Source organism: Ostrinia nubilalis, chromosome 12 (assembly GCF_963855985.1).
Source record: "Ostrinia nubilalis chromosome 12, ilOstNubi1.1, whole genome shotgun sequence".
Classification (NCBI taxonomy): Eukaryota; Metazoa; Arthropoda; class Insecta; order Lepidoptera; family Crambidae; genus Ostrinia; species Ostrinia nubilalis.
The window spans coordinates 259,833-283,200 of NC_087099.1; the positions used below are offsets into that span (position 1 = coordinate 259,833).

The 23,368-nt window shown below is 37.1% G+C and overlaps 1 protein-coding gene across 1 annotated transcript in view; it reads right to left on the reverse strand.

The window, feature by feature from the left end:
- The window catches only part of LOC135076632 (collagen alpha chain CG42342), a 213,300-nt gene extending 190,134 nt beyond the window's left edge, over positions 1-23,166 (reverse strand). Inside the window, exon 1 of the mRNA XM_063971055.1 lies at positions 22,478-23,166. Within this exon, the coding sequence (XP_063827125.1) occupies positions 22,478-22,856 (379 nt within the window). The 5' untranslated portion in view covers positions 22,857-23,166. The remainder of the gene's footprint in view (positions 1-22,477) is intronic.
- Between the last annotated feature and the right edge of the window lie 202 nt (positions 23,167-23,368).

Below are 23,368 nucleotides of genomic sequence, written 5' to 3' on the forward strand. Positions count from 1 at the left end.
TCTCAATCCCAAACCTAGATCTGATCAATAACAATAAAACTAAAGCAACAGTCGTCCAATTACGCGGCCCCCGTTCCCGGGTTCATTTCCCGCTAATTCGGCACACGATAAGGCCTCGTTAATTTCCGTTACCAGTCACCTGTCGGGGCGGTGACGTCATTATCAAATGTACGGCTCATTTCCTGCTGGGAACATGTCAAAATCATTTGGGCGCATTTCTAGTTCTCTCAGCATTGATTTTTATCAAATAACCACTCCACTCGTTTAATAAGAGATTTATAAAAATAAAAACAAACAAAAAATAGAAAGGACGGCACATCAAGCAAAGCACTCATGTAGTTGTAGTAAGAACGTAGAAGAAGAAGAAGAAGTAAGTAAGAACGATTTTAGAGCAAAAATGTATAATCTGATGTACTCTCTACTGTTCATTAGCAATACCACTTACTCAGGCGATCCTTCCTGCAGCATTTCGATCCCTGAGACGAATAATTTCATCAGAGAACTTCTGGCGTTGAAATCGAATGTCAGTTTCATCGGGAGCTGTTAAGGAAAATAGCAGAAAGTTCGCAGTTTTTGTCACTCAAAGGAAGAGTCGTAAATAAAATTAAACCGGCATCTCATCTATTGCAACCGCCATCCTCGGGGAGACAAATTTAGGTCCCCGCCCGAGATTAAAGACGTCTTAACGGATATTGAAATTTTACGAGCTCTTTGAAAGTCTTATTTTTAAACTCCTACTTTTGTTTATTTCGGACACGTTTTTGTATTGTGACAGACATTTTTCAAGGCGAGCTTTTTATTATATCGGAATCGGCTTTGAATGTGACGTGAGGTTAGAAGTTTAAAGGCCTCTTTCCATTAGACCGATGTTATTTGTTTAGAAAATTTACGGTTTCTTTCATCCGAATTTGTCCACCAACTCTAATTTAAATTTTAAAATACAACAGCAGATAATGATAATATTGTGATATACTTAGGTGGGTGCTTACGATATGTATTAACCCTTTCACGCATATGGGACACATTTGTCCCCACATAGTTTTCACGATTTACAGTAATACTGGTTAAGTTAAACCATTTGTAGTTTAATATTCTTAAATTTTATTATTACCTTTTATGATTATGCGCTAGAAATAATAAAAAACTCGATTACATGTGTAAAAAAATACTGGCACAACATGTGAAAAAAAAATTCGTTAGACGTCAAAATTGAAAATTATTTTTTTATTACTTATCGGCTTTCTGCCACTGTGTTTCTTACAATTTTACATTCAATGGTAAGTATAATTATCGTTTTATTGCATATTTTCATTTATCTTCGTAAAAGTTAGGAATATTATGTAAAAATCTAATTGGGACACGGGTGTCCCTATATGCGTCAAGGGAAACTTGGTTCTTACTAGGGGTATTGTTTGCGTCGTTATAATTTGTATGTTTATATCGATGTTTTATTATAACATTCATACATTTTTTGTAAATCATTTGTCTTCAAATCGACAAAAGAAACTTCGCTCAGGATAGACGAAATTTTGGAAGTCATGAAGTCATGATGACTGATGATAGTGACAATGAGGATGATTTCCTCCAGGATAAAAGGGCGTCTACTGCTGGACAGAGGCCTCCCCTGAGGACTTCCACAACGATCGTTTCTGTGCTGCTCGTTACATAAATGTATACGAGAAGCATAAGAACATGAGGCCTGCCACACTGCGTCTTCCTATCCGTGCGCGCCACTTGAGAAATTTTCTACCCTCACTTCCGCGAGCTATGTGCCCTACCCACTGCCGCGAAAGTTGGACAGTTCTGCGGGCTATGTCTGTAACTTTGTCTCTCCTGAGGATCTCCTCATCAGACTTTGGGTGACTTTGAGCCTTCTCATGTGGCCCATAGTGAAGGAACACGTCTCCGTTCCGTGCGCCATCACTGCCAACACACATTGGTCAAAGACTTTCTATCAAAGGTCTTGAGACACCGCGGTATTTTTGATAAGAAGATGTCGCGAAGCTTCTCGGATGTTATCCCCCCGAGTAAGATTCAACGATTGTAGTCACGGCTGAGACCTTGGAAGACCTAGAATCAATGCTTTATGACCTCAGTAGAGGCTCTCAATAAATGGGATTCAAAATAAATATGGACATAATGGACAGGACGAAAAAATGATGTCAAATATCCGTGTTACAGCACTCCTTTGAAGGTTTGGACTCTACACTCAAAGTTGTTCTTGGAACAAACAGTCAAGTTAGGTAGGTAGGTCTAACTTCAAGAAAGAGGTCTATGATGAGATGAGGATCAAACATCAAAATACGTAAGATAAGACGCTATCTATTTTAAATTTCTTATTATAAATATTAATATTATGCTTATTGATTAAATTTCATTTGTATTTATAGTGTGGGTTGTATTTATTTTGCAACAAAAGCTTAAAAGTATTTTATTCCCATTATATGAAGCAATGTGTACCTTAACGCATATAGGGACATATGTGTCCCCTGCTGAAAAACACTGAAATACATAGCACTTATATTTTCTGTACTACTTTTATGTTAAATTAGACTAAAATAAATAGATATAACTAAAGAAAAAATAATTTTATGGTTTGGATTAGTTATAAGCGTGTAAGGGTTAAAGATTTAATTCGAGTCAACCTGTCTATTTATGCTTGACCTTAGGCTTGACTGATACTCGTAGCAGCTTTTTTAATACCAAATCCATATCCAGTCAACCGCACCACAGCAAAACATCATAAGTTCGGAAACAAGCGTTGTTATCTCAGTATATCTCGCATCTCAGGGCTCCAACAAAGGGCGCAATAACCGTCCGCGTGAGATACGCGCGCGTAAACATTCGCGCCGGAATTAAAATTCGCTTGCCCTAATATATGAAAGTCCTTTACGTTATAACGTTATGTCGACGACACGTTATTTTGTCCTAAATTATACGTCTATTTACTCTGTAGCTGTTTTAGAAATTATTTTGTGTGTGTATTTTCTTTAATAAACGTTCAGTTATGAGAATGGCATTTTTTTCTAGGCGATCTTGCTGTTACCAATAAACTGCCGTCCCCGATATGAGCTTACGAGACTTAATTCTAGTTAGATATTCTCGGCAAAGGAAACGACAAAAACTTGCAATAACAGCGACAAACAGCGACAAGCAACATTATTGGGAGGAACATCTGTCGCTGCGAGATGAAATTTTAGACGTCACTAGTACGACTTATTGTCGTAATGGGACGCTGTTGTCCCTTTAGGGCGAGTTTACATGGCTGGACGTGTCCCGCATGGTTAAAATTACAAATATGAGCATGAAAAGAGTAGAGCTGTTTAGTAACTTAGAAGTAAGTCAGAAACTTGTAGCTTATGCTAGGGCACGCTTAAGGGTACCGGAGAGAACTCTAGGTTGCTCATACAATATTAATTAACATTATATCATGGCAAGCAATTAAAAATAATAATAACGCTGCTACCCAAACGTCACTCAGCAAACTTATCAAAAAACATTATCTGTGTCCGACCTTCTTTCAACAGTTAAAACACACCCTATGGATTAGGTGAGATTTTGACACTATCAGATGGGGTGAAAATTGACACGGCCCATTTTAGTGGTGTCTGAGCCTTCGCGATCCTTTTGAATAATGAACAATATGAGAGGCGGGGGGTCAGTTTACCTACTAATGTACTGTCAGCGACAAAATAACAAAACCCTATCTAATAAGCTGCTAGTTTAGTTATTACATTTGTAAAAAATAAAACTCGTTAAGCTTCAGTAATTCGTATACGTATGCATTCCCGCCCCACTTCGACCCTAGGGGAAAGTTAAATATTTTTGAATCACAGTTAATGACAATACCATAGCTTTAAAAAAATTAAGTGTAAATTAAAAAGACATCTGTCGCACTTAATCGTCCCACCATCTGGTACACAAAAGTAATGTTTCTACTGTATTAAGCGCGTGGCCTCACTTCCAGCGTTAATAACGTTGACAAGGTTTTAGTTTACACAACGTTATTCCTAGTACTATATTGCTATGGAGAGGGCTATGCTCGGTGTTTCTTTACGAGATCGAATCAGAAATGAGGAGATCCGTAAACGAACTAAAGTCGCTGACATAGCCCGACGGATCAGCAAGCTGAAGTGGCAGTGGGCAGGGCACATAGTACGCAGAACTGACGGCCGATGGGGCAGCAAGGTTCTGGAATGGAGGCCACGTACCGGAAAACGCAGCGTGGGACGTCCACCCACAAGGTGGACCGACGACCTGATAAAGGTAGCGGGAAGGCGCTGGATGCAGGCCGCTACCAACCGTGCGATGTGGAAGTCATTGGGGGAGGCCTATGTTCAGCAGTGGACGTCCTGTGGCTGAAATGATGATGATGATGATTCCTATTAAGAAGGTAAGAAACCCATCTAATTTACGGATTCGCTACTTCAAAAGACAAATACAAATAGATATCATTAGCAAGTGGTGGCCCATTGACTGAACCTCTGTGTGACACTGTTTAGTTTTTATTGTGAAAAATGCTTGTAAACCATGAAGTATATTCATAAAGAAAAACAAATGAGCTTTATTAGTGTAACTGCACTATTAAATATTATCCGCTGCGCTTAAGGACACACCCTAAACTCGATACAGCAGACAATGCTCTGGACAAAAGTGAAAGGACGGTTCTTGAGCGAAATACCAAGTAAGTAATAAGAGACGCAAGGAAATCCGCCGTTGATCCCGCTCGCCGCAAAAAGCTGCGGTATTGTGCACCAACAATACAATCCCACAATTCCGGCTATTCGTATATACAGACGGGGTTTGAAACGATATTTTATCTGAGTATTCTGAAAAGTCTATTCAATCAAAATCCGACTTTTATTTGATACATTTTTAGAAAAATAATAAACATCAAATAAAGTTAGTTTAAAAATAATATGAACTGAAACCTTTTTCGAGGAAAGGAACATAAGCCTTTGCATATTAATATTTTTTGTTCAATAAACTAGGTATAGAATTTAAAATTAGATTACATTTTATAACTAAGTTAACAATAATCACATCAATATTGTTTTAGCCTAAATTGTTCGCATGAAATTGAATTAGAATTTAATTTCATTGTATAATCTAAACCTATGCGATCTTCAGATCGTCACCTTTACAAACTAAAGTGTTCTAAAGTGTGACTGTCTCTTGAAAGCTAATTTAATGCATTTTCAGCGCCGAGTTTTGTTCTCAAACACTCGTAAATTAGGTTTTGAGCCGTAAAATTAAGTGCGTTGAATAAACAGCTCTGATTGTTCGTTACTGGAATTAATTACCATTGTTTGACGACCAACTTTGGGTTTTAGGCACAACTAAGACACGCATAGTGGGTTCTTTAACTTCAAGAGATAGCCACGTTCTTGAAATCAGTCAATCATTCAGTACGATGTAAGTAAATCCATTATTTGTTGTACCGCATTATGATAAAGTCTAGCAAGAATTCCTATGGAAATCCTTGGGGGAGGCCTTTGTCCAGTAGTGGACGTTCTTTTGTGATGTTACATATCAATTTTGCCATTGCACCTCCAAATACTATCAAATAGAAAAAAGTGTCAAAACCACAGAAAAATGTGAATTGTAAATATTTAACCAAAATATTAGTTATATTATGATTTAAATCTAGTTCGTCGTCGTTTTAGCCAAATGACGTCCACTGCTGGACAAAGGCCTCCCCCAAGCTCTATCTAAGTTAAATCTAGTTACGAATAGGTTTATGGACTCAATTAATTGTAAGCTTACGGAACATCATTTATTTGGATGGTAGGTTTAATCAAAACCGCAAATCTAGATAAAGTTATTTCAGATAGTTGTTATGAAAATGGATGATGTTTAATGTGAGTATTACTATCTGAATTAGAACTAATGCTTTTAACAATGAAATCAAGTCACTCATCCCATGACGGTTTCGAATTTATTTGTTATACTGATGGATAATATAATAAAATTTAAATTACTTGTGAAATTGTGCGCAGTAATTTTGAAGATAAAGTTATAATATTAGTAATTTAAGTAACCAGTGGGCTGGTTTTGTAGGTGGATAACTGTTTCGTAAGTCTACCTGTTAAGGTAATTATGATCATAAATTTAAACCTACGATATAATTATCTCCGAATAAAAATCCTTAATAGGGGGTCTAGAGATCTCAAGTTACTTTCACGTGTAAGAAAATATAAAATTTTGTAAGCATAGCGTGTCTACGGTTCATCGTCATCGAGAACTAGAGTTAAGTCGAAGTAAAAACAAACAGATTCGTCACGAAGGCGGCCGCGCGGAGTGAACGAAGTAAATTTGATGAAACGCAAACAATTAGCGCCGGTGTCGTGCTGCGGCTTAATACACAATGTACACTCGGATAAATATATCTGGGTTTTTTGATTGCCCAATAATGTACTTCCTCAGTACCATTTTACTGATTACTACAAAAATAGTTCGCAGCAACCTACCTACTTACTTGAATTTTTAATGCTCTGAATGAATCTTTACACAGGACTATGAAAATCATAATACAAAAAAAGCAAAAAAAAAATCATAATACACATTTTGCAAACTGGCTTCGGTGAAAATCTTTTCATCTGAATAAAGATTTTGATTTTTTTTTTATGTGACAGGAGGCAAACGAGCAGACGGATCACTTGATGGATTACTTTATAGTACTAAACTACTGTAAAAACATTGTAGCCTGACTGTACCAAAAATTAAAACTCATAGCGTTTGGTTCGGCGCGTTAGAAGAACGAACCGTGGAGCTGTGCGTAATGTAGGGTTACCGTGTACAATCGGAATTATGTTAAAGCCATGTTTACGTAAGCTGACATTCTTGGCATATTTGTAGCATAAGGTTTTTGAGCAATGTTTGTATAAAAATTACAGCGTTTTTTCTAATGAGAGGTTTTATTATTCCTTGTTGGTGAAAGTCAAGCTGTTCACAACATTTTATTGGCATTTTATTGTTATAAAGCTATTGAATGTCGGATTAATTCAATATGGTATGACATGTGTAGGTGAAGGTACTCGTATGAAGAATTCAGGTTTTCGAGTATCATCCGAATGACTGAACAACAGACTTTCTCATGAAAATTGGTGCGTTTTCAGGTGTCATTATGTAATCTTACCCAGATGAGGGTTGTCATTTCATTTCTTTTGCTACGCTTGACTGCGCGTGTAGACATTAATTAAGCACACTGAATTTCAGCACTTCTTCACTTCAAAGAGCACGATTCAAACACATAATTCGAGTACATTTGTCAACTCCTCCGCCTAATTTACAAACCTATCAACGAACTTTGCGAGCAGGTGTCGTTGCCAAGAATGCGGTCGTTTTCGCATCATCAGGCCAACAATCACAATGGAAAATAACAACAAAGTAAAACTGACCGAAGTTTTTTTATTAAAAAGTGTACAAACAAATCCCTAATGTTTTAGTTGTGTATTATCAACCCTGTTTTGATATTAGTCGGGCCATTAGCCACAGTTGTGAAACGAATCCGTTTTAGTCACACACTCTAACTGCCAGTTAGGGCTTGTTACAGCATAAAAAGAACGATCAAACCTTTCCAAACAAACCCGCAAAATGTTCACAAAATATCAGTCGTATAGGTATAGTATAGTCGTATAGGTATAGGTAACAACAAATTTACATTGAATCGCACCAATTATTATAATAATAAAATAAAAATTATACATATAGCGAAGCTAATTAAAATTGACATAAATGATAGAGCCATTAAAAAGTTTACAAAATGAATGTTTGAAAAATTCTTAAAATGTAAAACTTTGTAAAATATTTCTAGCCATATGCCTACTTGAGAGTTTTTGCAAAAGTTCATAATTTTGTTGAATTCACAAGCAAGTTGTCTGGCTGTAGTCGTTCGACTACGAGTCGTTGGCACCCACAACGAACTATGTAATGAAGACATGCCATTACCGTTATTAAACTATAAAACTCGAGTTAGTGAAGAGGCGCCAAATTTAATAACGCGATGATTTGTCTTGATTAGTCGAAACTTGTAATGTGTGTATTTACAAGAAATGAAAAGAGATCAATCATTTCTAACTGTGTATTTAGCAGATAACGCTAATACGGTGTTGATGTAGCTAATGCATATGTCTTTTGTAGATATTAAATGTCTTAAATCTACGAAAGAAGTCCAATGCTATTATTATTGTGACTGATTTGCATAAGTTTAATTAAATAGCTCTAAAGGAAGCATCGCCAAATTAACCAATATATTTTCTCTTTTTAATACAAACTAAAACCAACATACGATGCGCAAAGAAAACTAATCCGCATTGCAAACAGACTACAATAAAGTCAACACCCCAGCTCAAAGTATTTCAGGAGTAACAAAAAACGGAGCAGAAGCTGCGCAAACAAGGCTGTGCTGCGCTCGTTCGGACTGGAAGTATTTATGCTCGAGTATTTTCAGGATTTCAAAGTATTTTCAACCATTACAAAAATGTAGGTTTGGACTGTGTTATTTTTTTTTCGGGTACGCGAGCAAACTAGAGATGTGAAACAATGCGAAAATTAAAGCTGACATTGTCTCCTGAAAGTCGAATATCATAAAATTAGTACTATACCTACTCGTAATAGGTACCTACTTGAACTCATTTTGGAAAATGGTAAATGATGAACCATTTTGCTAATTAATGCATTTACCTCCTTTCAAATATTTTATATTCAAAAATATTCTGGTCGAAACATCCATTGATCGAACTCAGTGGCGTGCATAAGGATAAGCCTTTCTAGTAAAGTAAATGATAGTGAGTTGATGCTGATTGAAAAGAGGCAATAAATTGCCACACAAACTGTTGTCCATTTCCGATTTCATTGAATCCATCAATTGGTTTGCATTTTAAATCCTGCCCAGCTACATTCATACTCTGCGTTTCAAATTAGCGTCGGTGCAGGCACATCACTACGTCAAGTGGCGAGCACGAATTCAAATAGGGTTTGAAAGAGAGAGAGCTGGCTGTTTTGTGTACAAATATTGGACTTTTTGTTATGCAAATTGAAAAGATGCACTAATGCAGCTGCGCGTTGGGCAATGAGCCGCAAAGCGGACAAACACAACGGTTTACAAAACAGCTATTTTTATACTTCAAAGGGAAATAAAGTTTAGCATATAAATAACACAATATCACTTTTTGATATGTATTTAAACGGGTTTATTCTGAATTAAATTCACCTTCAAAGTAATAACAAAATAAAATACGACTAGAATAAAAGTCGAATTCTTTGTGAAACTCGATCACAAGATTTATGGTTGCAATCGTCTCTCTCATACTCATATACTTTCTGTAGTACAAAGTAGAGATGCGTCAGAAGAACACACTCGAGTCTGGAAGTAAGGAACTAATATGCTATAAGAGAAACAATAATAATAATAATCTTTATAAATAGCAGTATCGCAAACAAGTTTGCAAACCGATTTAAAATATTATTGCTGTTGCTCTATCCGCAATAAGTAATAAAGCTTTTAGGCCTCTCTATCTACACTGGCGCATGCCGCACCTCTCTCACAAAAGCAATAATGCAACAACTATTTTATAATCGTGTTGGATAGCAAAGGGTTGCCCGAATCTGTGCCGATGACGATTTTATAATCGAATGCGAAGGGCTATCCGCGCCCCTGCGGGGTCATCGTCCCCTCACAATGCCGCGTGTGCTGACCAAACACACACTCGCGGATCAACCGACCCCATCCGATGCGATACGATTTTGTTTTCTCGTGGAAACTGAAGTGAGTATCAATAATTTTGGTAGAGTCAGTTAATGAGGCAACTTATTAGATAGAACAGGACTTTAAGTTCACTACCTACAATATTGTCGAGTGAAACGATGACAAATGTTTCTCAAAGTGGACATATTGAGTCATACAAACAATGCTCTCTCATTTTTAAACGTATCTTAATTGTTGTAATTTTTGGAAACCCACCTATCACTTTTGATGCTTCAAACGTTGCCAGAAAGAAATAGGGATTTTATCAGGAGTTAACGATAAAATAGCTTGCTAATGTATTTTAATGACACGAGTTTCGCGAAGATATGCTAGCAAACATCAAAAAGCCTTACTAAGCATTCACTGATACTGACGTATTTCCAATAAACTAGACGTTAATTTATAAAACTCTGTAAGATCAATCAAGCTTAAGGCTTGGTATTTCTGCTAAAGTAGGTATTTCGCGCTGTCAAAATCTGCGCGCGCAATACTTCGCCGAAGACAGCGCGCCAAAGAGCTCTCGCGGCTACACAGTATAGAAATACCAGTTGGTTAGGTTAGGTTGACTTCCTTCCGTTCAAGCGTCACACTCACAGCACTTTCTAATACAAATCATATCCAAGTGATACAAATTAAAACAACTTTCAGATTTTTTGGGAATATATTTTAGAATCGAATAAATATAAAATATAACTGCCAAAGTAAACACGGTTCAAAGAGGCGTCCGGACCCGACCTTCCGGAATTTTCAAGATTACGTCACCCGACCTATCGTTAGGTCCTCGGGAGCTTGAGCGATTGGAAAAACATTTTATGATCAGTTACTCTTAGTAGCGATTATTTAGAGCTTGGATAATAAATTATAGTTGTTGCAATTCACGAAACTTTGCATGTGGTTAATTACATTAATCAGTACACGCATCAATTTTGTTCAGTCTTTTTGTTTATTAATAAATAAAAATATCATACTAAAATTGCATACATATTTTTTTGTATTGGTCTGGGTGTTTTCTTTCCATAATTTATGTATAACGTATGTACGGGGCTCTGTATTGAAAATCACTATGAGCATCACACGCGGTTACCTGCCGCAGGCACCCGCTCTGAGCACTCATGGGAGTTTATGCAGAGGTCGCTAGAGTTTGACTTTGAGCTTTGTTTATAGTCATTACGAAGCAGATTTTGATGGGAAACTGCACTGTCTTGAATTCGAAAGGGTAATTTGACGGTGTTAGGGGAATTCTAGGAATAAATGCAGAGCCTCCTCATTGAAATTGAGACATTTCATTAAATAAATAAGACGTGTCTAAAAAGCGAACTCTACCTATCGTCATTGGTTAAAATCTACAGCGCTGGACAAACTACTGTATGACGTTCGTAAATATTCATTCGGGGGAAGCCGTGAAACGCCATCTATCAACATGATATCTAACGGGGGTAAAACGAGGTCCACGCGAACGAAGTCGCGGGCGGCCGCTAGTTTATAATAGGTAGCTTTCCCTCCGCAACCTTATTGGTATTCCATGTATGTGTCTTTTAACTGATTTCTGTTAAACATTTCATGTAAAATTTGTCCAGTTATAACTCCATTTACATCTGCATCTGTAAACAAGGGTTCATGTTCTCCAGCCCAGATGCCGAGTAAACAGAATCGTCTTTCAGTGACGTGCAGCTGCCCCTATATTTGACCCTCTGACCTAATTTTTTATTATTTATTTGTATCAGTGTGCTCTTCTAATAAGTGTAAGACGATTGTATGTAGGTACTATTAATATGTAATTTTAACTCATTGGTTTTGTCTCATATTTAAGGAATTTACTATGTATCATGAGTAGAGTATTCGTTTAAAAGGATGCGAACGATTTAAATTTCAATAGGTAGACAAAATTGATAATTGTTAATTATCAAATATTTTAGCTTTCTCCAGTAACACTGATATTATTATACTGTGACTCATCAAAGTCATCATTGTCAAAAATATTGACAAATCGCGAACTGTCACGTCCAAAAAACTGACACGCGTCCGTCCTCCGTAAGCGCCACCGCGCGACTGATTGAGATTGTCCAAGCCGTCATGGACGATTTTTTCCACATTTTTTAACATAGTAACTAAATAAGACGCAATATAAAAATTCCATCCGTTAAAAGCCCTCAAGTTATTTCTGAACTTTAGTTTAGTAAAAGATTTAGAATCTCAAATCGCTTATTTTAAAAATAAAACCATAATTAGAAAACGAATAGAGGTAACTTTGGGAATTTATTCTATCGAGTCAACTTCATCAAATCGTGTTTCCATCCGTTAATAGCCCTAGAAAATATCCTCAACTATGCCCAATAAAAATCTTAGCCTTTAATTTTACTGTTTAGTACCTCAAAAATGAAAAATGAAAACCTCATTTTCGCCATTTTCTCTGCTACCCGGCCTTAAAACGATACCGAAATTCATTGAATAGGATTTTTCAAAGCTTCTTATTTAGCTCAGTAAACCGGACCTTTTGAGGCAGAATTGGGAGTTACCCCAAATATTAGTAGCCATCCAATCTTTTGTGCTCAATGATTCAATTAGTGCGTTTACTTAGGAGCAAATCCCTTCGCTATGAAGCGGCAATAAAAATGAAAGCTAGCGCCGTTGGAAGGGTCCGTGCAGGCGTGGGCCCTCGTCCAGCGACAACAGAAAAGCCAGGCAAACACTTGGTGTGTTGGGATTATAACATTTCATTCTATAAAAATGCCAATAAATGTTAACTTTTGTGAAAAAACAAAGCTTTCGGTTTTTAGGTGAAGTACCTACACTTCTGGCGCAGGCCGCAGCTTTTAATTTTCGCTCCAATTTGGTGGTCTTTTTGGGCTATATCGTTAACAACCGTCGGCTTTGTTTTGTTTTTGGACAGTGATTGGCAACGTTTGTCGGTGCGTCGCGTCGATTTTATAGGTGTCACTCAGAGTGTATGCAAATGGACGACACAAACTGTTACGGTTATGTCGCGGAATAACGAAGCCAGAAATAAAATTGTAGCTCAATTGCTTCGATGAAATTTAGCGATATTGCTTCATATAGGTATCTCTCATGCAGTTATTGTTATTGCACAGTTATGTGTTTGATTTCATGCGTATTGAGGATTTTTTTAATCCCCGACGGAAAAACGACGGGGTGTTAATAATAGTTTCATAGAAGAACAACGAAAATTGAGCTGGAATAATTGAATCTATTTAATGAGCATGTCCAATTTACCCAAAGAATGACATTAAAGCTGTAGGTAGTTACCTAGGCTACTTAGTAGAGAGTAACAACAAAGGCTTCTTAATTTCTTTCTAAACCTTTTATCCAATGCTAATCAAAGAGAAAACTTAAGTCTGTTGACTGACCCTTTTAGAAACGTTCATCCAATAATGAGCATTATCAACAACTTTCGAGTTAAGACTACCGTAAGCAACGCGGCCGAAGTGTTAATGTAAATAAGTAGCCGGTAACGACATCATCGCGTTTCACACTTATTGAAGCTTTAGGTAATTATCATTAATTTGATGGTAATGTACGACCCGCCAGCAGGTCAACTCACAATAATGTTCCCAATGGATTTTGAACTTTTATGTTTTAGTTTGTGATGATAACAACAATTTATGTTTATGTCCTTCTGGTAGGGAGATATTATACAAATCACACTATATTAAAAAAAAAATTGAATTCATTAGAAAGCGAATAATATTGTATTAGATGACACGATTAGTGATCGGAATCGGAACGACACATTCTAAACACGATCTTTAAAGTTGTCTTAATTAAGGCAGTGGTCCCAAGTATGCGATGTTAACAGCCTCATAACACGATAAATAAACATGTTCGTTAATACATTACGACCACAACATCCGAAGAAGCTGGTAATTAACACATTCCGCTGGATATTCGGGATAAGCAACCAATTAGAGGAACCCACGTGTCTCGCAATCCAAGTGATCTAACCAACCACCTCTCGAATTGATTGGGTCAATATTATTGCTCCTGATGCTCATACTAAATACTAGATAGCTGACCAGTTCGTGAACTTATACGAGAAAGCCATCCGGTAATCCATCGAGATGACTAAGTTGAAAAATCTTCTTGTTTAGTGAGATTGTTTGGCGTTACGTTAATTAATTAAGGATAGAAAGAATTAATTGGCGCAAAGCTCGGCAAACAAAATAAAACAAGTGATTTCTTAAAACTGGAGATCATGTGACACGTGCCAAGATCACTCAATCGGTCGGTATTTCACGACAGTGTTCTAAGATAACACTTACACTTAATGAATACCTTGAAAACCTCTTTACATTTGAACGCTGAAAATGAATTAGATTTTGATGATTACAATAAAAATGTATCATGTAGTAAAAACAAGATAGAGCGGTACTCTATGACATAAGTCACGATCACAACGAGGACTAGGAAACTAAATTAAACTTGCTACTTATAGTAAGCATTTTTCGTCTGCCCTTGTTAATTGATTCCTTTCGGGTGACCGCGGTATCGAGCCTTGGTCGTATACATTCCCGGAGCATCCGACTGTCAGCGCGGGCCAAGTGTTTGTTTTAAAAACACCTCACTTGAGTGCCCGTTGACATCTTTATTAGTCAACAGTATGACTTGCGTCTTTATTTAGACGGTGATTCAATTTAGTTATATTGGTCTTTAGAAAGTTTGGTTTGCCAGGTGGCATTGGTGGTATTTAGACAATTGCTGTGTCAATTATAAAGTAAGTTAGGCAACAATGATACGTAATAACTAGTGAGTGAAAATGACTTGTAGTCACATGAGATTGGTGAGTTGAATCTATATAAAAAACAGTTTACAGGGTGGCAAACAAAAGAAGAACCGTAAATTCTTAGTATTTTTTTTAATAACCAAGGAATAAACCAAATATCTTAACTCTTGAATCGAACCCCCTTTTTGTTAAAACACGTGTCACCGAAGCGTAACCTGAGCTAGCGAGGACTCCTCGGGGAACCACTTCGATCCCGCCCGCTGATTGATGTTCTTCATTTGTTGTGTCAACGTGTGCGCCTCTAGCGCGAATACTCAAAGTAGGGCTGCCACGCATCCGGATCCAAACGAAAATAGCTTTTTAAACGGTTTCCGGTCAAATTAACTGAGAGAACGATTTGACTGATGACAAATCGGTCGATTAAAGTTTGTTTATTACATTTTTATACCTACTACGTTTATGGGATTCAAATTCTTTATTCTTAGAGCACCGATAAATGTCTCAAATATATGGCAATTATTCTATTTTGGGAATAGTATCATTGTTAAGTAATGTAATCCTCCCGTGTGGTAGCCCTGTCACCGCCTGATATGTTCTTAACGTTCCCTGGTAATTTACGCAACGCGGCTGTCATCAAAGAGAGATTAACTTATAACTGTTACCGAGAGTGCAAGTGTCATTACCGATAATATGTTTACATTAATAAACTAGGTAAACTGTACTTTGAAGAGATGATGATAGTGATTTTGTCCCATAAAGATGATCGATTAATCTCATTTATAATATCGATTAATGATCGATCTTGTCATCCAAACAGACCTTTCTAGAAAAGTATAATTTAGGGAAGGTGGTGATTTTACACTGAATAGCATTTCAGATTACACAAATTACACCTTTTTGGGGCAAAACAGCGCTATCCCAACTAATATTATAAATGCGAAAGTAACTCTGTCTGTCTGTCTGTCTGTCTGTCTGTCTGTCTGTTACGCTTTCCCGCTTAAACCTCGCAACCGATTTTGATGAAATTTGGCATAGAGATAGTTTGAGTCCCGGGAAAGAACATAGGATAGTTTTTATCCCGGTTTTTGAAACAGGGACGCGCGCGATAAAGTTTTTCTGTGACAGACAAAATTCCACGCGGGCGAAGCCGCGGGCGGAAAGCTAGTAAACTATAAGAGATTTGAATGAATGCCATATGAATAAACTGATCATCTCATTATCATTCTTATTTTAAATTAAAGAACTACTCAGATGTTTAGTGGTGGTAGTGGTAACCCTTGTACAAACCGTAGAATGAGATCAATACACTATGCCAGGAAACGTTAATACCTGAATTGCTTAGTTCAAATAAAAGTCGATCATCGTCTCCAGAAAAAGTCAATTGATTCCGTAACTGATCGCCTCGGCAAACGTTTGTGTAACGTAGGCGGCTGCGGGCAAACACTCAATTAGCCTCGAGCTTAAAAAGCTCGCGGGAAGACAAATACCACTAATAAGCCCTCTGATGAACATGGCTGGAGATTGGGAAATTGGAAAACAAACTGAAGTCGAGAGGTATAGACAGAGACAGGTTATTTTCTTTACATTTCATCTGGACTTTTCCTTTAAGAATGAAAATAGTATTTCCCAGTGCTTGATGACAATGCTGGTCATTAAATGAATTCAAATGTTTTACTTTCCATATGTAAGATAAATTGTAGGGGTCCTAAACCGGCTCATTTTTAAAAAACTAAATAAAAACAAAAGTTCACATAGTGGGTGTCAGTCAGTTTTGTGCTTGCTTACTATCAAACACCAAATAACATTAAAGTTTTCTCCTTTTACTATAAAAGCTTAAAGATATAATTTGCTTTTTGTCCCTGCCAGAATGTTCCTTAAGCGCACCAGTTTTCAAACAGAAAATGAGTTTTAAACTCGTACCTACATGTTCAAAGTGAAACATTCCATAACAGTTTGTACGTACGCTCCAACGTTTCTAGTTTTGAGTAACAATTTTCAGTATGTAAGGCTAACCAGCGCCCGAACTTTAAGTTTTAGTTAGTTAAAGGTCGGACGAAATTACGGCGCTCGGGTCGATATTTCTTTTGATCGCGCTGTATAAGTATTTTAGTATTTATCAGGCAATAGGTAAACAATCAGGCATCATAATTATTTTGTCTGATAGTGCTCATGTTATGTTAAGAGTAAAAAAAAACAATAACCAATTCTAATGAAATTGCGAGTACGTGCTCTCTGAAGCATATCACAATATTTTCTCCAGCAGGACCGTTCGAGCATGAACTAGGCATTTAAGCCGTGTCAGGAATTAAGTACATTCTATCTAAAAGCCTGTACATTATTTTTCTGTGCCTATAGACCTAGAGTAATAGGTACATACATAATTATATCAATGGCCAGCATAACCGTGCCTGAGTTTTTTCTACGATAAACCAAACCTGTTCCGTCCTAAACAAACTGGGGAAAATTGAAAATGATTTAATTACAGAATTATCTGCCCTCTTTGTAAACTGAACCTTAAAACTAGTATGTTTAGAGTCCATCTTTCTTACTATTCGGGTACAGACTACAAAACCAAAATATAAAAGTATACAGGCTGCAAATGTAGAAAAAGATAAAAATAATATATTGCTTACCTATGTGTTTTCAACATATGAACTCAACATAAAGATGTTTAATCTGCTCGTTTTTATCTTTTAAATAGACTAGACTTCATTAGTATTAGGTATCTATCATCCCGTGTTCGTGTTTAAACGAGATTAAAACAATGCAATCCACTTAAATCTAGAAGTTTTTTTGGGTAATTATTACAGTGACAGAGTTACTACAATAAAGCTTAGGAATTTAAGAAAAAGCCTAATTGTTATTCTGATTATGTTGCTGACTATGAAACTTAATCTGTATTAAAAAGTAAGTACCTAGTTAATTTGTTTTTTAAAATATGGACATTATTTTTATTTTTTTATTAATAACTCATTCTATTATTGTGTGTAACCCTCCGTTACCGGGTTTCATTGCCCTCGGCCCGTTCTTAGCGTTCGATTGTGAATTTTCGGCCCTACGCACTCCTGTGGCTTTCGCATAGTTTTGATTGAAATTGCCTCATTAAGGGTTGCTAGGAGAGACCACTAAAGCCAAACATATCGAGCTTTAGCTTAAGAACATTTCTACTTTAAAACAAATCAGTTTCAACCTTGAATGGTGTCGACGCCAATTTTTATTTAGGTGTATTTATTTGCTTCTATTGTACGATTCTACATTTAAAGTTTTTATTATCAACGTAAATGCATCCTAATTTATTAAGCATACGTATTACTGTTCAGTCAAACTGATTTAAAACACTTACTTACTAGCGTCCCGCACGAACAGAATAAGTAATATACAATTACCTACATCATCTTCAAATATTTTTCATCAAGTATTCATTGAAATATTTAAGATAAAATATTCTCCATAGCAATGTTTATTATTTTATACATAATTATCCCCTTTAAATACTTCGGATTCTCCTTCCTACCTCAAGTTCTTAGTTTGAGGCATCGTGTCCGCTCAGATAAAGGAGGAATAAGCTTCGCCAAACATTAATTTTACTTTGCAAATAGTTGCTTAGGGCTTCTTACGCACAGCTAGCCCTGCCCCGCGGCATTGCTGCGGTCCGACGATCATTCTTGGAATTATTTAATAATTCTGATAGTATTTTCTGAGAAATTTGTTAAAATCATGGATAGATTATGGATTTATTTCAAGATACTAGTAGATCTGGCCCTCAGGAATTGTGAGTCTCTCAGATGTGTAATGGAGCTTGTAAAGAATTTTTCATTGTAACGCTTTCCCCGTATTTTTAACACGCTATAGCGCATTACACCTCAAACTAGGGTAAAAATAAATAGCGTATTTCCGAAACGACGTCATAATGAGTGCATCTATTGAAACGCATCAATAGTTGGTGTTAACCGTGTTCAACAATAGTCGGCGCTCCCACAGTGCCAGCCACTCTTATTGTGATGGTAGCAAGGTCGCTGATGGCGATTGTGAGCGGTTAAGCGCTCTTTAATTCGGGTAAACATTGGAGGGTGACCGCGTCATGTGCACGCGTCTCTTTTATCGCTTTCAAACTCGGACCGTTTATTTTGATGATTGTATGTTCCGTTCTCATGGTGTAATCATCCAATTCATGGATATAGTGTTAATGCACTGGTTGAACAATAATAGGCAATAGGGCGAACGAGTGATGTAGAAACATGATGTGGTACATTGTACCCTGTCGAGCAAACTTATTTTGACAAGAATTACAATTTTTTGTTTGAATTAAACCATGCATACAAATGTAATAAAAATAAATTCGGGTAAAAAGAGCAAGAGCAAGCAAGAGCTGCGCCGATGCTTTGATATGGAGGATTTTCATTAATAGACATGTTTCTTATTATTAGCAGATCAAATAGTAAAGCAAAAAGTTCCCAGCTCCCACCCACGGAGGCGTCATAAAAAAGTTTCAATTAATTACTTCTCCAAACTACATTTAAACCTGAATTAAAGTCTTAGCTTGAACTAAAAGCCGATGAAAGAGAGCTTTACTCATTACTGAGAATTATTTGAGCCTTAAATAAAAGTGTCACCCTCAGAGATAAACTGCATAATGTAACTGAAATGCAGCAGGTTTGTTGCACTGAACATGAAATACATGATACACAAGTAACCATTATGTAGGTAACAACAACGCAGTTTATTTCGTTTGTTAGTCGTATACCTCGTAATCAAAAAATCCTCGTAGCTTTTCACCTATTCGCATTTCGCCGCGATATCAAAATTTCTGAATAGATTTTTATTCTTGTAGTATAATTTTTGATCGCTAATTACAATTGTCTAAAAAATTCATAGTAGATTTACTTTCCTGTCTGTCTTCACTGTAAATAGGCTATTGATAATACATGCTACATTAAGATTTGCTACTGTTGTAAAAATCTGTTAAAAATATATGCTAGTAACAAAATATACTACCGATATTACACGCTACAACAAAAAACGCTATCACGGTGAAATGCGAATAGGTGAAAAGCTACAAGGATTTTTTGATTTCGAGGTATACGACTAACAAACGATTTATTTTAAGCTTTTTTCATTACTTTTATTGGTGATTGGTGATTGGTATACCTATAAGAACTTGGACAACATCTACCTACTAGACGTATTTTTAAGTATTACAACTCGGAAATTAATACCGCGTGATACTTCACGTGTAAAGAGTGCTCGGAACGAGTCATAAATTAAATTAAATGAGCATTAGAAGCGTACTCGTGTTCTTCTTCGTTTATCAACCATTCTGCAAAATGACGCAGTGAATCTACTTCTCGCACCCGTAGTGTTGCGACACGGTCGCACCAGCCCGCGTTTATCATTTTTTCGATCAGTTTCTAGCTGGGGTAATGCTAGGGTTCCCACTGCGGACTATACGAATGCAAAGAGGAACAACAGGAAACGGTTATCAAAGCATGTGAAAGATTTATTATTGAGAACAAGATTTTACCGACAAAAAAGTATCCTGTAGCGTGAGAACTCTTTGTGAATTTATATAATTGATGCGTCGAAATTAGATACCATTAAATATGCTCAAATAATTTATAAATGAAGGGAGGTATGATGACTTTAATCAAGTTATTCCTTTACTCCAATTTAACAACTACGAGTAAGAAAATAACCCTAGTGTCATCTTCATAAGCCATATTAATCTGATGATGACGTAATATATAATTTTTATTTTTTGGGCAATCAGGTTGATTCATCATCATCATCAACAGCCCTTTACAGTCCACTGCTGGACTATGTTTACAGTCCACTGCTGGACTATATAGTGGAGGGTTTTGCCATAATCTCCACGCTTGGCAGGCGGGTTGGAGATCGCAGTTTAAAAGATTGATGTTTTTCAGAGAGCGCTGCTGCCCATTCTCTGTTTGATGTGTAGTCCCTAAGTCGCCTCTTACGACACCCGCGGGAAGAGTAGGGGTTGGTGACAAATGTATTCTACTCTGCCGTCACCACACGGCTGGTTGATTCATGCCGCAGTTATGACTAGGAACAAATACTTTTACACTCTTTATAATCCTTTTATCCAGTTTTAGTTATACTTTTAAGTATGAGGCGTAATTGAGTACCTACTTAAAAGAACTCCAGGATGACAACTTTCTATATTTTAAAATGAATTTCTTAACATTCAATCTTTTACCTTGGTTTTCAAGCAGCAGTCGTGTTGCCAGCCCTATTGAAGGATATCTATGGGGTTAGTTGACAGCTTTCAAGTCGGGATTAACTCCGTACTGCGGTGGAGCGAGAAAAAATTTAATAGCTTTTTTGAGGAGATTGTCCCCTGGGACCGTTTTGATATAGGCTGCCTGCGGACCTCGATCACTGCGCGAACATGACTAGTGCGAATTGTGTTTGGGCCCCGAACCCAACATCATAAACCGAGACCGTTTAAAATTGTCCAAATACAACAATGCAATTATACTACTGCGATGATAACGGAATGACAATCTCTCTATTAATTGAGCTTATGTCAGGAATGTAAATAGTTCCTTATGAAGAATGACACAGAGTACTTCCTTAGCAGAATGAGTGGGCAGCTATCTGTGATTGCTATTAAGATTAAATTGTTCTTCTAACTACAATGTGCCTTGCCCAATGGTGGTTTATGAGACGCTACATGCAGATGATACGGCTAATGGAACGACCACTACTAGAACCATTAACCAAGATGGTATATGTATAGTGCCTAATGAGGAAAAGAATCGGCGAATTCTAAGTGATCTTCCGGACAACACTACATACTGGGTTAGGCGGATTCGTGTAATTTTTTATGAAACATTTTAAAATCAAATACCCTTGTTTCCCTGTCACAAATAGAATAATTTATTGTAGCCGCGGATTGTGATCGGCCCGTGGTGCTTTCATCCCGCCATTAATAACCGAAGAACAACAAACAATGTTTCGACAATAATGGCGTCAAACGCCGTGAATACTGATGCGCTATCATCAAATATTTATGAGTTTAACTTGTCATTCTAGATTGAAAAATATAAAAATTTGTCAATCAGTGAAATACTAAGTTCTTTAAATGAAGTAGAAAGAATAGATTATTTATCCTTAATTTTTTTAAAGCCACAAGAAGAAATGCCACTGATCCAATGCTTCATTTATTTTTTGGCAACTTAGGATCAATATGGACACAATTTTTTTCAGTTATAGATTATCTAAAACATTGCAATAAAACTTTCTCTTGATAATGCATATTACGAGTATTCCAGTAGTATATCAGACAGTTCTAAGTAAACCTTTATTTATTTCAATAAATTCTTAATTCTATTGTGGAATTTACAACCTTAAATGAACATAAATATTTAATTAAACATAAATTCAGCACTTTAGCTACCAAAAGACAATGGAAGCGAAAGAATGGCCTGAAATATAAAACCGAAACGTTTCGTTCGAGCAAATATTGATAAAGTCCATCGGTTTAATGTTGACTGCCGCACAAATGAAGCAAATAAATACGGCTCACGGACTATTTACATTACAATTGAATTTGTTAGTTCGACGGGCAGCCATTAAATTGAAATTATCTTGTAAATTTTCAAGTAGGCAGCTCATTCAACACTTTTTGTTTGGATTTGATATTTCATCTACCCTTGTGAACTGGGGTTCTGACTTTATAAACTATACCTACTATTAAAAATATTAAACGCTGCGCCACGCACCGTTTATCTAATATCCATAATAAGTCTATTTAACTTTGAAATAATTGTAGAGCTCCAAGAAAAATTTTATAATCGTCATTAAACAAACAATCACCTTTGTTTACTTCTCTGTTTACATGGCAAAAGCTACTGTTTTAAGGTTTTACATTGTTTGCATTGTTGCCCTCTCTTTGAACTTTGACGGTGATTCCCTTTAGTGGCACAACAAAAATTCAAAACACAAAATAGTTTAATAAATCGACTGACCTGATGGACAGACGCAGTCTCCGTAGTCTCTGATGCTCCTCCTCGGCCTCCAGTAACTAGGCGGAGGTCTCGCGAGCACCTCCCGCCGCAGTCTCTCCACCAGGGGCTGCTGCGGCTCCAAGACTGCACTCCTCAAGGCTAAATGCTGCTCCTCAAGCAATGACAGTCTGTCTTGCAAGCCTTGCTGCTTGTACAAGCTGTAGCCGCTCGAGATCAGGCTCATAGCACAAGCACACCACAGCACTATACAATACGCCCACGGGTCCCCGGGACATCTGTCCTCGCAAGGGGTGAATGTCTTCTTCCCATTTTTTTCTTCCTTCACTCGCTCCTGCACTTGAGGCTTCACGCCCTGAGGCGGCTTTATTTTCAAAATCATTTTGATCGAACTTTACGGTATATTGAGGGACATCTTTGTTTTCATTAAGTCCAAGTGTAAATGGACCGGTACATCGTCACAATAGCGCGTCCAGTACGACGCTTTTCACGTTAACAACCTTATTGTCAAAAAATCGGATTCGTAACACAAAACCAAAAGCACATTCAACCAAACAAATAAATCGGTGTAAGGAACTGAAAAATAATAGAGGGTTTTGGGGATTCCGGGGTAGGGTGTCGAGGAATCGTATTGGAGTTCGTAGCTTTCGCGCGCGAGCGACGTAAAGGCGTCCTCTCGGGTCGACAGGCAGCGTGCCACTGGCGGCGGCTCGCGCTGCAACGTTAACTTTGATATGGGGAACATTTGGGAATTCTCGTTTAAGGATACACTTCCACGCGTGTCCTTTCTTTATTGGGGTTAGCGATTCGAAACGTTTGAAGAAAAACTTGTGTATTCAAGTGTTGTCTTAAACGGTATGGTATGATGGTGGAATGTGCTTTATGAGTCTTATT